We start from the raw sequence: 14125 nt of genomic DNA, 5'->3' as shown, positions 1-14125 counted from the left end.
AGGGAAGGATTAGCAAGGAAAAACCTACAGAGTGTTTTTGCATAATAGATCCTTAAATGGTGACAATATCTGTGTAAGGCAGATGGCTCTTCAGAGTAGTGCGCATGTTAGGGAGCACCATGCTGTATGGGGATTGTGTGGTAACCAACGTTTTTGTAGGAGATGGAGATGGGTCTCTCAGCACATCTCTCTGATTCCGGTAATCCTCAATGAAGGTCTGAGTAATTCAGCAGCAACCAAGTTGGTTTGTGTCATAGCACAGATTAAAATAGCACACAGATGCACACTGAGGTGTCTTAACAGGTGAGGAAAAGCCCTGCCCAGGACTCAAAGTGAGGGCAGAACTCCAAATGTTGGGAGGGAACTCAGCCTGAGCATTGATGGAGACTAGAGCTTCTTGCAAGGAAGAAGTTGAGGCTTAATGTACAATAATTTGACCATTGTAGGGAATGTATTATTGCTGAGCTGTTAAGTGATCTTGGGTGCTTTTCTGTTTGTGCTACTGTGCTGGGTTTATGGGAGGGGCTGCAGAAATGGCCCCTGTAAGTAGCTGCTTCCCTGGCTCCAGAACTGGTTGGTCTGGCCTCTGGCCAGGTGAGACCCTCCCCATTCCCTCAGGCCAGGGCTGAGTCAATCGGCACCTCTGCAAATGCTCTATTTAAGGTAGAGACAAATGAGCCTGAACGAAGCTGGACCTCCAGTGAAAAGAGTGGGGAGGCAGAGGCTGGCCCCCTGGCCTCCCTCACGGGGGACTGCCCACACTCGGCCACTGCTACCGAGGTTTGTTGAGCCCGGCACAGCTGCAGTGGAGAAAGGACTGAGATCTGAGAGAAACGGCCATTCAGACACCAAGGCAGTGAAGATGGAGTGGGAGGAGGTGTGCCAGGGCTGATTCCCCTGCAGCCTGTGGTGAGACAGCAGTGGCCCCCCTGCCACCCATGGAGATGAACGGTGGAGCAGAGATGCACCTGCAGCCCCTGGAGAACCCCATGCTGGAACAGAGATGCCTGTGCCTGAAGGAGGTCATAGAGAATGGTCTTTGTCAGTGACTGGAGACTGACGGCGAGGCGGAGAGGCATCTGAAGCCTGTGGAGAACCCCATGCTGGAGCAGGTGGCAGCTCCCTAAACTGCGACTCTGTGGGAAAGAGGCCTGCACTGGAGTAATCTGATGGGTAAGGATTGCATCCTGCAGGAAGGACTCACGTTGGATAAGTCTGTGGACTCTCCTGTGAGGAGGGGATCCATTGGAGCAGGGGAGAAGAGTGTAAGGATTCCTCCTCCTTCAAGAAAGGAGCAGCAGAAACAACGTGTGATGAACTGACCTGCAACCCCCCTATTCTTTGTTGCCCTGTGCCTCTGTGGGAGGAGGTAGAGTCAAGAAGAAGGGACAGGTGAGGGGAAGGCATTTTTAAGATCTGTCTTTGCTTCTTTTTATCCTCTCTGAATGAACCATTAACGAATTAAATAGATTTGTCCCCAAACAGTCCGTTTTGCCTGGGGCCATGGTTGGTGGGTGATCCCTCCCTGTTTTTGCCTCGACCCTCAGGCCTTTTGTTACAGTTTTATCCTCTCCACTCCACCCGGAGGGAGAGGAGTGAGTGAGCGGCATCCGTGGTGGCTGAGCTGCCGGCTGCACCAAAACACGGCAGCTACAGACTGAATAATGGGGAAGCTCCAGCATAAATAATTTTAGGATATGTTATGAGAAAAGTGAAAGACCTTTAAAATGTCAGTATTTTAGTGCCATATGTTAGGAAGTGAAGATGTGGAGATGATGAACGAGTGAAATATAAAAGCTGAATTTTCATGTGTCACACCAGGATTTACAATTTCAACTAGTTCTTGTAATTCCATATGTTATAGGATGCTGTCTTCTTGTGTAAATTTAATTAATAGATTTACTTTTTAATTTGTAAATGGAGATTTTAAAAAATTCCTCTATTCTAATATGTTCATTCATTTGGAATCCTAATTTGCTAGAGTTAGAATTTATAACACTCGCTTTGTTTGATAGTACATTCTACTAAGAAGAAGATCTGACACACACTTTAAGTGGCTCTTAAAACTGTATGACCTTATCTACACCATCAACAGTAGCATAAAAGAGGCCAAGAATCTTGAATTCTGCCTTTGTCTTGTCTCTGGGGAAACTATGGCAGTTTTGGTTAGAGATAAGGTACCTGAAGCATAATTCTGAAATATAGTGGGGCCAAATAGCTAACTCTTGAGCTAACTAAAAAATGCTGGCATAGCAAGACAAGTACTGGCAACCCTCTGAGCATACAAAACTTATGCAAACAAAAGGTTAAATACAACAGATGATACCAATTCTCTGAATTAAATAAACTTTACTGAAAAAGCATTTTTTTCCAGTGAAATAACAGTGTTGGAACAAATGAGTCTACATTGTATATAACATAAAGATGCTTATGAAAATTAGTAAATTTTAGTCTTCATGAACATCAATTTAAAACAAATGCCAAGGTAGTAAGAGATACATCCAAACCCCACTACACAGGAATCAACAGTAGGTCAGTTGTATTAAAATCATATATTCAAGCACACAGCTATAGAAATAAGATTTGAATATTGTGGTGAAGACAAAAACAAAAGTAGCACATAATGCATGTTTTAATGTGCCATTAAATTAAATCAGTGTTTTTAATCAAGGCCGACTGTTTTTCTGACTGACAAAAAAGCACTTTTCTGATCAGAGGGGAGAAAGCTGGTAATAACAGAACGACAGGACTCCAGAAAATATCATGATTGTAATTTAGAACTTGTCTTGACAGGGGGTTATACTGGAATCTCCCTTGAAATGGATTAGGTCAATTCAGCATACAGCATTTATATCAGAATAAACATGCCCCATGGAGCTAATAGGCAATAGTCTTTGCATTTTGTAACATTCTTTACTTAAATTCTTAAAAATGTTGTGTGTCAAAGCCTTTGGGTTATTCAGGGACTGTGCATTACACTATTTTGCCCCATAATCAATCCTATTCTCATTTTATCAGGACTGTAATGTAAAAAAATAATGAGTACAGTGCTCTTAATGTTCTTAATACGTGGTACTTAAACCATCATAGTTTAAAACATTCTAATCTTTTGTTCGACTTCATGGTTTTATGTAACAGTCTCTCAAAACACAAAAGGATTTCCTCTTAGTTTCCAGTTGCATTGACTCATTCTTCTGGTAAAATAGTTATAAATAGTTTTCTTATGAACTTTGGTGCATTTTCTTTGTTCATTCAGACGTTTGTCCATACATTTGTGACAGCTCCTTTTTGATCTCTTGGGTTTTTTTTTAATTTTTATTTTGTGTTTGTCAAGGCTGACCACTGTTCATTATTAGGCTGAACTGCTTTCTTCTTCGTCTTCCTCAGAGTCAGTGTCATCATTGTAGAAGTGAATTGTAGCTTGTACTGGAAAACTTGCCAGAACCTTCTCTCCGATGTTATTAAGAAACTTTTGGGATTTCGACTTGGGCAAATAAAGTCTAATAAGAAAACATATTTTAAGAGAAAAAGTAAAACTATGGTCCACTTTCCCAGCTAAGCTAGCTTGAGTATTAAAACCTATTTTTATCTTTCTTTGAAGAGCGAAAAATCCTGGGGTTCCTTGTCTTTTAAAATAAAAGTTGCTAACTAAAAGGTACAGTTGATTTTAAGTTACCTCAGCTGTTTTGGGCATATTGTATATTGGATTTATCTAAATTCCCACTCTGATTGATAAAGTGTTGCCAGGGCAATGATGTGTGCTTGAGATGTTTTGTTTTGGTTTGTTTTTTAGCACAGTTCAGAGTGGAAGCATCCAGTGCAACTGGGGGAAGTTTGAGGAATGTCCTGGGACTCTGAAATTAAGATTAAGACACCAGGTTAAGATTGGGGTGGGTTGCCTGTTGCATAGAAGTTGATCTTAGTGGGATTTTTGTGTTTCCAGGTAGAGGAGATGTACACTAAGAGAGATTTATTTCAAAATTCATAATGTTTTTTATTGAAATTATAAATGTCTTAATTTACATTTCAGGTTTTCACCAGCTTTCCCACTAAAGCAAAACTTATGTGGTCTGTATACAGCTGTATGTGGTTTTGTGTGCATAATATGTACACCTCTTCCTCTTGGTTCCACTTTGGCCAGTTTTCAATTAAATTTGACAGTGATAAAGGTTACACAGAATTTCAGCTTCTACAGCTTTTATAGAAACAAGTGCTTGTAAAGAAGAAGGATATTCCCTTAATTTTCCTCCTCTAAACAAAAGTCCAAATCACGAGTTTCTGCATCATTAAGCTTTAAGAAATCCAAATGTTGGTGAAAACCCTTATAAATCCTTCTAGCTTAGGAAAAGCTTTACTTGGAGTTCAACTTCTATTCAAGAGCAAATTTAAGCAACCTCATGACAGATCTGTAACTAGTCACATTCCATTAGCAGCTGTTCACATTAATTATTTGGGCTTCGTGAGGTTGTTATCATATTCATAAATGTAAATATAAATTAGATAAGGCAGAAGAACATTGTTTCATTTAAGATTACTTTTTTCTTATTTTCAGTATTGACATACTGTTTCAGGTTCTGTTCAGCCTAAGCAACTTTCCTCGTGGAGGGATAAAAGTCTATGGAGTCTGGTGGGTAGTTAAACTGCATTACCAAAAAGAGATATTCCAGAGACAAACTGATACTTCTCCTGAGACAATCTGATACTTCTCCCAAGAAGGAATCTTGTCTCCAAAGGTGTCACTTTTCTTGTATCAAGTGACAGGACTTAACTCACCTCACTGGATGTTGAAACCCCAGGGCTCCTTTTGATCTAAAATTTATTAGTTGACCATCCAGTTCTAACTGTAAAGAGACGTATTTATTGTTTAGAATAAGCTAAAAATTAAGATTTCACTTTTTTATTCTACAGGTAACTGTAAAATTATATAGTAATGTTGCTTTATTTGCTGTGCTGCAAGTTGTTTTACTCTGGCTAAGCATACTTCAGAGAATACATGTGCTCAAAGGCTGCCCATATTTGCACATTCAACAAAGCATTTGAACTTGTATGGTTTATGAGCCTTACAGCCATGAAGTGTTGAACACTTTGCTTAAGTTCTTACGGCATATCTACAGAAAGTGGTGAGCTAATAACATCACCAAATGGAAGGTCAGTGATTGGAAGAAAAAAGGATTTTCAATCAGTAGAAAAGATTAGGAGGTTAGGGTTTCATAAAATACCTCTTTAGCTACACTAACCAGTAGTTAGGAGTTGAAATGTTCAAGTTGGCAAGTTTAACTGTAATCAAAGATCACACAAGCACATTAAGAGTCCAAATAGTAAAATCAAGACACAACTGGCATCTCATATTTCTATGCAGATAGCGATAAAAAGCAAATGTAAACCCGAAAAGATCTTGCAAAGTCACTCAGCTCTATTGCTTCACCTTGTAGGCATGGATTCTCTTCCATATCTTAAAACAAGACGACTTTTTTTTTCCTTCTATCACTATAAACTTGATGTTGCATAAAATAGGAAGATTCAGCTTTGCTATACTAGAACTTCTAGCGAACAGAAGCTAGCAACCATCCACTCTGCTACAAACAGACAAAGATTACTTTTGCAACTGTCAGAGCAAATTCATCTGTCTTTCTGAGGAAACAGGCTTCAGCATCGATATTCTGGAGGGCCCCAAAAAGCCCTTGGGCTATGGACTGAGCAAGGGGTCCTATAGAATTCTCTCTGTACCTTTTATGTTGTACCCATGTGTTTGTCTTGTAGCCAAAATGGGTTGTCTTCAGGCTGTTAGGAATTTGTTGAGGGTTTTTTTTGTATTTAATCAGGAGACTCATTTACTTTTCAATGAACTCCTGATCTGGCTGAACATTGTAGATGTGATCATAGTATCTGTGTTAAATACCATGTTATTTTTCTCCTTTCATATTTAGATCAAAATTAAAATGGCCTTTTTTGTCTTTATTGACCTGTATTTTCTACTGTCTTCTCTTTAGAATGCATATTATTTTTTAGCAATTATATATGTAATAATACACATTGATTAAACACACATCATATGCTTTTTCTTTTCAGACTATAATACAGCATTTCTGAAAAGCAATCCTAATAAAGGCCAATTAAATGCAAAATCTAACTCAGTTTGTCTATAGCAGAAAATGTTCAGTGTTAATTTGTGTTATGTTGTAGATATGGCAATAGAATCGTAGAATGGTTTGGGTTAGAAGGGACCTTAAAGATCATAGTAACTTTAAATTACTTTTCATGGCTTTCCTTTGGGCATAAATAATGACGTATTTGAATTAGGTAGGAAGAAAAGTGTTAATTTTTATATAAGGAAATTGTTACGCATAGGTAATTATAGGGTATAGTGTAACACATGTTCTTGGCAATAGAGGTTAAATTATTAGGTTTTTTTACTAGTACTTTTATTTTTTAGTGCTTTGCTCTGCATCTTGCAGTTTCCTTCACTCTGCAGTGTCTACTGATCTGTAAGCATCGGCATTTGTATGTATACATTGCAGAAAATAAAAGCAGCCAGTGCACAACTAACTAGCAAAACATTGTGCTCAACTCATCTTTGAAGGGCTTCTGCTAGCAACCTCAGTAACTTTGCTGAGGAAGATACCTCTTGCCTTCCACAGCTGCAGGATGTAGGTATGCATTAGTGAGCACCTCTTCCCGCCTATGCATCACACAAAGAATCCAAGCATCTTTCCTCAGTTGTTGTGACCCTGTTAAAAACCATATGAAAGGGCTCCTAAAGCCCTCCTTCAGCCCTCGTTAGGTCCCAAGCTAAAGAGGCACCTCGAAAACTGAAGCAGTGTGGATGGGCCATAAGGTATGGGTGAGAAGGATCTGAGAAGCTTCTGGCAGGAGGGAGAAATGTTAAAAAATTGAAACCAACTGTTTCAGCTATTATTGGCTTGAAATAATGCGAGGCTGTTAGCAATAACTGTGAAAACTTCATATATGGTTCGTTTTTCTCACACAAGTGGGCAGAAGCCCAAGTGTGAATTAAAACTTTTGAGCTGGTTGAATAAAATTTTCTACAAAAACATAAACTCGGTAATAAATCACAACTTCCTGATTTCAGAAACCTTAGTTTCTTGAAATCATCACTGTAAGCACGTATTCTCATGAGAGTAAGACCCCTTTCATCCTTAGCAAATTTAGAGGTGCCTCTGGCAAAGCTTGGAACACTGCTGGTAAGGACATTCTTCTGCAGGCTTTCTCAAGTCACCTGCTGGGAGGAGTGCAGAACTCCCTCAGATCTATATAGTTAAAACCTCCATCTTCAGCAGACAAAAAGTACAAGGTAAAGAGGTGTTGCACATGTTAGAATATAATAGAAATTGTGAGTCTTTAAAGACTTGCACTAAGGAGAGTTGTTGTCTTAATCTGCTGAGTCTTTGGTAAAAAGTTGAAGATGTAATTGTTGATTGGGTGCTGCTTAAAACTAAGCATGGGAGGAGCACTATTTCAATACATTTTTTAAAGTTCGCAGTGTCAGAACCTATGTTGAATGTGCTTCAATCTCTATTTTTATTCATTGATCCTAACAAATCTTCCTACACGAGTAAGTAAAACTAATAATCACAGTGCCTTTCAAAGGCGCTTGGCAGTAAGAGCTACTCTAAAATCCAATTTTCTGTTGATTTCCTAGCGAATTTAGCTATAGCAACATTCCTCCCAAAAAAAATCAATAAAACTGTGCACCTGACAGTATGTTTTTTAAATTTAATCTAAAAGTCATTTTCACTCAAACTCCCTCTATATACAAAATATCACATATCGACTATACCTGGTAATTTCAAACTGAGGTTATTCTTATTTTTATAATTAAGAAAATAAAAACTGCTGTTAAAATAAGGATTATTTTGAGTAAGGAATGTTTTCTGCAGCTCTTTAAGTACTGATAGTGATTCTATATCTGATACAAAATTAGAGATACTTTTAACCATTATCATGTACAGAACGCTGTGATTTGAACCATATTTTCTAACACTGAGGAAACGCTTGAAAGAACAAATGAATAGATGACCAAGTCTCACTTCCTGTGTTCAAATAGTTTCAATTTCTGCACCTGTTTTCTATAAGGATTATTTTCTCCAGAATTTAGTCTCACCATTTGTTGATTCTCTGTCATCTCACCATCTCTTGCTGTGAGCATCCAGGGCCTCCATAAAGCAGGGCTGCTGAAAGATTAAGATAGAATAGCACTCCCACAGTTAATTCTTTGTGGTAGTATCCATACAGTACAGCTCCTTTTGGTAGATTCTGCTGGTATCTTTTGAAATAACATGATTTTTTTTTCTTTTCAACACATTTTGATTTGGTAAATCTGATTTCTACGGCAACATTAGTCTGTCTTCTGTCTACAATCTGATTAAACTAACTAGAGAAATGCTTGCACATTTTTAGCTAAGGTGCCATTTCTGTTTAAGATTTCATGACTCAAAACGACTGCATTGAACTCCAAATGATGTATTTAATACTGAAATCTTTTTCTTTATGCAGCAGTGCTACAAAATAAAAAGTAACCCTCTCTCTCTGACAGTATGTCTAAATACAGATTCTGTGTCGTCAGTGAGTGGCTGGTTATTTATTGAGTAAGCAACTCCAGCACTAAACTGACATGGGCAATCTGATCTACTTAGCTTAAGAGAGCATATGCAGTGGTGGATGCCACATCTGCCTTTTGTTTGGTGGCAGGGACTACAACTACAGCTGCTCTTTTTAACAGCACTTTCCATCTCTGCTGCTGTGTAGCAGATCCACACAGCTGGGGAAATGGAAAAGTGCTTTCAGATATGCAAAGTAAATAAATCTAAAAAATAATAAATCAGTTATCACAATTTTCATTCACTTCCATTTATAAGTAAGTTCTGAAATGTTTGACTGAAAAGGATAAAATATTGGCAAAAGAAATAAAACGCCAGTTCTGAATTAAACGTATTTTGCCTTACATCTAAAGTTGGAAGTTGTTTTCCGTTGTCTATTTAATGCCAAAACCATTACATTGAAATGACACTTACAGTCAGAGATTTGAAAGGAAGGCTGCTGAAAAAAGTCTCTCTGCACCTGCCTTACCTCTCTGGGTGCTCCCTTGGCTGGGATGGGTGCTGCCGCTGCCGGGCGTCCCGGGAGTGATGACAGATGCAGCCGGCCGTGGCCTGGAGCGGGAGACCTGCAGCTGCACCCTCCATGGCACTGGATGGTCTCGAGCCTGTGGCAGGTTGGGCGCTCGCCTGGGCCTTTGAGCCCCTCCTTGCTCTCAACTCCCAAAGAATACTTACCTAAAACAAACATGGCCTCAGGTAAAGCAGGGAAACATCCTTAATGAGATTTCTTTTGACTCCTCCAAACAGTTCAAAGACAGGGCTCTCCAAGTGGGCAGGCTGTCTGGGGAGAGCACTGCTCGGGAAACAGAGGCTTTTTGTTAAGTTTGGTTAGCAAATCGCATGGAAAATAATCCGCGCCCTTTAGCTTTCTGTCACTGTTTTACAAAATCCGTATTTGCTCATTGTGGAAGATGTGATGTAAACACTCGTTTTGCGTACCTTGGGAAAACTCATCAACATCACGTCCTAAAAAAGTGTAACAGAAACTCGAAGAGAATTTTAAATGTAAAATAATTTTTTAAATGACGAGTCTTTTCCAGATCCTAACTTTAAAAGAGAAAATAATACCAAAAATTAGTGAAGGTGAGAGGATTTGAAGACGGGCCTAGTGAACTCCAGAAGACTGCAGGGATGCTCCTTTAATTTGATTGGTATTTGATGGATGGAGAAGAAAGCTTATGCCAAGAAAGATTACTTTGTCTATCAAAGAATAAGGGCTATGAATGTCATCACTTCAAGGAATCTTTTATTTCCAAGTATGCAATATATACGTTAAGCCTACCAAGACTGAATAGAAACAGACTTCTTCCGAGCTTTCTTCCCACTGTTTTGATTCGTAGCGTGCATTACTCATAGCCTGTTACATTGTACAAGAACAATTTATTATCTGGTGAGTGACGTTATCTGATTTTCATTGTTGTGGTTCATTGCTACAGTTCACTTTGTTTCCTTTATTTCCCAACTACTGCAGAAAAGTAAGAGGATTATGAGAACCTAAAGCTGAATTCTCTTTCCACCAGTGCTGTTTACACATTAACATAAAAGTGAACAGATTTGGCTCCCAAATCTAATTGGTTTCTACTGTGAACTTTCTTCCCAGAGAGAGAAAAAAATTTTCATTTACTGAACATGGAATCTCCATTGATAATTTAGTATGAGTTAGGTCCCTTCTAGCTGACTTAGTTGAGGAAACCATCAAAACGGTCAGTTTGAGAGGACACTGAAATTTCTCAGCAGGAGTCAGATCCCTCTGAGGTAAGCCTTGTGGCTCTTTTTCAAGTTATGATCCAGCTGGAGGTAATATGTGTCCAGTCAGCAGGAAGAGTCTGGACTCACAGATAAAAACCACTGGGTATATTGCCTTGGAGAATTCCCATCATTTTCCCCTGAAATTGTTCTGTATTAGAACACATTGTATATATACCATTGCACACATGGGTTTTTTGTGCCTTCTGATGATTTTGCTTAAAATTAAATGTCATTTTTTCCAACAGGGAGGAGCTTAGGTCAGATTTGATAGTCAGACTGATGTTCCTGCACTGATACAAGTTGTACGGTTGTGTCAGCTACTTGGTACTCCTAAGACTGCTAAAAGTAGTAGCATAACAGATGTTCTGCTGTTTTTGAAGTAGTATTCAGTAATGGTTTCCAGGATTCAATTTGTTGAGGTCAATTACACTAATTTTTCCCGTTCTTTAAAACATCCCTTCTTGCTGTGACAAATAGACACGGTTTAAACTCAAAGGCAAAAACTATTGAATGCTGTTCTGGGAAGCACTGACAACACACGGTAGAGGATTCGCAGCTTAAATCTACTCCCTCTCATATTCAAATCCTGTGTAATATTTGTAAATTTGTAGCTCAGTAAATAATACTGTATCTCAAAGAAGAAAACAGACGCACAGTCTAACAACTTTAAACTTCTACGTATCAAAATCAATGCAATTATTAGAATGAAGAATATAGTGAATAATATTCAAATAACAAACTATATATTAAATAGCAGCATGAGTTCTGAGAAAAAATAGCAAACTTCTTAAGTAATCTAAATTGTAATTAAATATCTTGCTGAATTACAGTCTTAAATACACATATATAATTTCATTAGCTTAGTTTTCTTTAGACCTAATTTAACTTGATAGTTGAAAGGGAAGTGTCCATTACACAACTGATGTCTATGGTCCTGATCTTGCAATCAGATCCATATGTGAGGATAATCGATTTATACCTCTGGATAGAATCTACCAACATGGATATTAGTGCAGGACTAAAGTCTAAACTACCAACATAGAGCTCTCCGGAAGATGCAAAGTTACCCTCAATTAAATCTGTTGACAAAGCCCCGCAAGACCAAATTTATTGCGAAATTATTGAAAATATAATTTTGTTAATGAAGCTATAATATAATCTTATATACTTACATGCAACACTGTAGAGAAAATGTAAGCTAATATTACACTGTTGTATTAATCAATTGAAGCATACTCCTTTAACTGGCATTTTCATGGAAATCATTAGCTAAATTCAGGCTGCAGATCTGTGGAAAATTGTTTATTCCAGTAAAATATGAGCAGCTGTAATAGTGTTTGATCTCTAGTTTAGGAAAAGAGAAAAAAAAAAAAAGGCAGTGGTTAGTCCAGTCATACTTGTGTAATTTTAAGAACTATATTATTTTTGCAATATACTTAATTTTAATATGAGGTGCTGTATTTGGTGAAGAACACTTCACAGAATCAGAAAATGCTGATTCTTTTACAGATGCTTGTCTGTTTTCCCAGTCAGGAGTATTTTTCACACTTCTCATACTACCTGAGAATAACTTTGACAGACCTAATTCTGACTTTATAGGAATTAAGCATCATATATTGAGAGAAATGAGCCATAAGACAATTATTCTCTGTTAACTGGAAGAGGGTTTTTTTTTATCTTCGTGGGAAACCTGTTTTACCCATTTTTCTCATGAAAGCACTTGTGCATTTGCAAGAACGTTCAATATAAATTGGTATAGTTGAGGAAACGGGATAGCTCTAAATCATTTGTAGTTTTGAATAATATCTGGTATTAGACAACATGACATAAGCATTTGTAGTCATTAATAGCATGCAAAGCCCCTCAAAGAGAAATTCTTGGAAAAGCTTTTAGGGGACAGAGAGAAGAGGAAACAGAGTCATTCACAAAACACAGCGAGGCCAATCTCATAATACTCCTTTGAAGTCAAAAAAAGAGACACTCATCTATGCTGAGGTTTCATGGTACGGTTGGCTCCCTCTCCTGAGGTGCCTCCTTTGGGAGCCTTCCCACACAGACTATTTGAGAGCTAAGGGAGATTTACTGTTCCTAGACTGAAACTGGCCTTCCTCTCCCATTGGGGTGGGAGGGATTTTCTGAGCTTGTGGGCAGAAATTCAAAATTTAGCCTGTTCACTTTCTTCAGGGTTTATCAAATTCTCTTTAAACAATTTCATGTCTCTGTGTCTGCGTTCTGCATCTTGCAATACCATTCTGTAATCTTTTACCTATGACAAAACCCCAAGTGTTCTGGGAAGTCTGAGGGCTAATATTACTCATTGCTTCTTCCCAAGGCTTCCTTCCCCCTTCCTGTAAGGAGGAACTGATTGACATAGTTATTTCAGAATACTTATTTTAGTAATTTTCCGGGTGCATACAAGGCCTTGACTTCACAATAATAAAAAAAGGATTTTTCCCTATCTAAAACTTTAACCTTTTAATCAGAGTTTGTCATGATGAAGTCTAAGCTACACTATAATAGAAACTAGAAAACCTACAGCAACTTTGTGGCTTCAAATTATCCTAATTGAGAATGGGCCAACATACGTAGAAACTTGTTTTAAAACAGTGGCTGGTTTTGCTTGCATACTGTTCTGCTTTAGATTTCCTCGCATCATGAAGTTTTGATTCAGCTTTCTCATTTACTCATAAACTTTTCCAGGGTAAGGGAACCCTAAAAAAAAGGGGGATCAAAATATCATTGACTGCATTTGTTGCCACGGTGGGATTAAGAAAAGCGTGTTCCTCATTGTGCAAAGGTTATATAAACAGCTGTGTTTTGTGGTGTGCTCTGAAGGTCAGCAATGCATGTGCTGTTGAACTATTACAGAGAAAGTGAATTCCAAAGTTGAGAGCTTTCTTTTGAGGTTGTATACTTTGCTTGTTTTCTTTCTTTTGATGTGCCTGGGTAAGTATTTTGACTTCCTGCATAAGATAAAGTCACACAAAGGAACAGTGTATAATGCCAAGTTAGGACCACTGGAGACTTTGTTCCTCTCTCTGTAGAGTATGTACAGGATATAGCAGCAGCAGCACAAGGCTGGTATTTCTTAAGCTTGACATGGACAAGGAGAATTATTTAAATTATTTGACTCATCAACTGAAACTCTCACCTGTTTCTGCCATGAGTTGTGGAGATCAAAATTATGTCAGCAATTCCTATCAATTTGGACAAGTTTTTGCTGCGAGTGCAGATTTAAAGAAGTAAAAAAATGTCTGTCATAGTACTGGTCATGTTTTTTCATATCAATGTCTGCTTCAAAATGTGCAGGGCCAATTTGTTCCTTGTTTATCTACAATGACAGCGTGTTGTTGCTGAAGATCCATTTAGGAAATCATTATTTTAGAATACCTATTTTAGTAAATTTCCAAGAGCATACAAGGCCTTGAGTTCAGAATAATAAAAAAGAACGTGGCTTCATGCCCTGTTCAGGAAGTGATTGTCACGTATCGCCAGCTACAACTGTTTAATATTGGTGTCGGCTTCTTTCTTCTAACCTTCTTGCATTTTTCCTCTTGCCTTTTTTTTTTTTCCCCTTTTCTTTTCACTCACCCACTAAATATCTGCTAGGATCAGACTGATATACGTGTTCTTCTCACAAAGCTCAATGTTGTGACTACCTTCCATATAAAACACAAAAGTTATTTAATAACTTTTGTGCATACACATACCAGAGGAATAAAGGATACCTTGTGTGAGTTCTCTGTCTCATCTTAGTG

At 38.1% G+C, this 14125-nt stretch overlaps 1 protein-coding gene across 1 annotated transcript; it reads right to left on the bottom strand.

Moving 5' to 3' along the window:
- Positions 1-3352: 3352 nt before the first annotated feature.
- On the bottom strand, positions 3353-9203 carry RIPPLY3 (ripply transcriptional repressor 3). Its single transcript, XM_009977994.2, has 4 exons — positions 9088-9203; positions 8123-8192; positions 4774-4841; positions 3353-3500 (listed from the first exon to the last, which is right to left on the bottom strand). The coding sequence occupies exons 1-4, from the start codon at positions 9201-9203 to the stop codon at positions 3353-3355; spliced, it is 402 nt and encodes a 133-aa protein (XP_009976296.2).
- Positions 9204-14125: the final 4922 nt, after the last annotated feature.

This window comes from Tauraco erythrolophus, chromosome 1 (assembly GCF_009769465.1).
Source record: "Tauraco erythrolophus isolate bTauEry1 chromosome 1, bTauEry1.pri, whole genome shotgun sequence".
Taxonomy (NCBI): Eukaryota; Metazoa; Chordata; class Aves; order Musophagiformes; family Musophagidae; genus Tauraco; species Tauraco erythrolophus.
The sequence above is the reverse complement of the archived record's forward strand: the minus strand, read 5'-3'. Positions and strand labels throughout refer to the sequence as shown.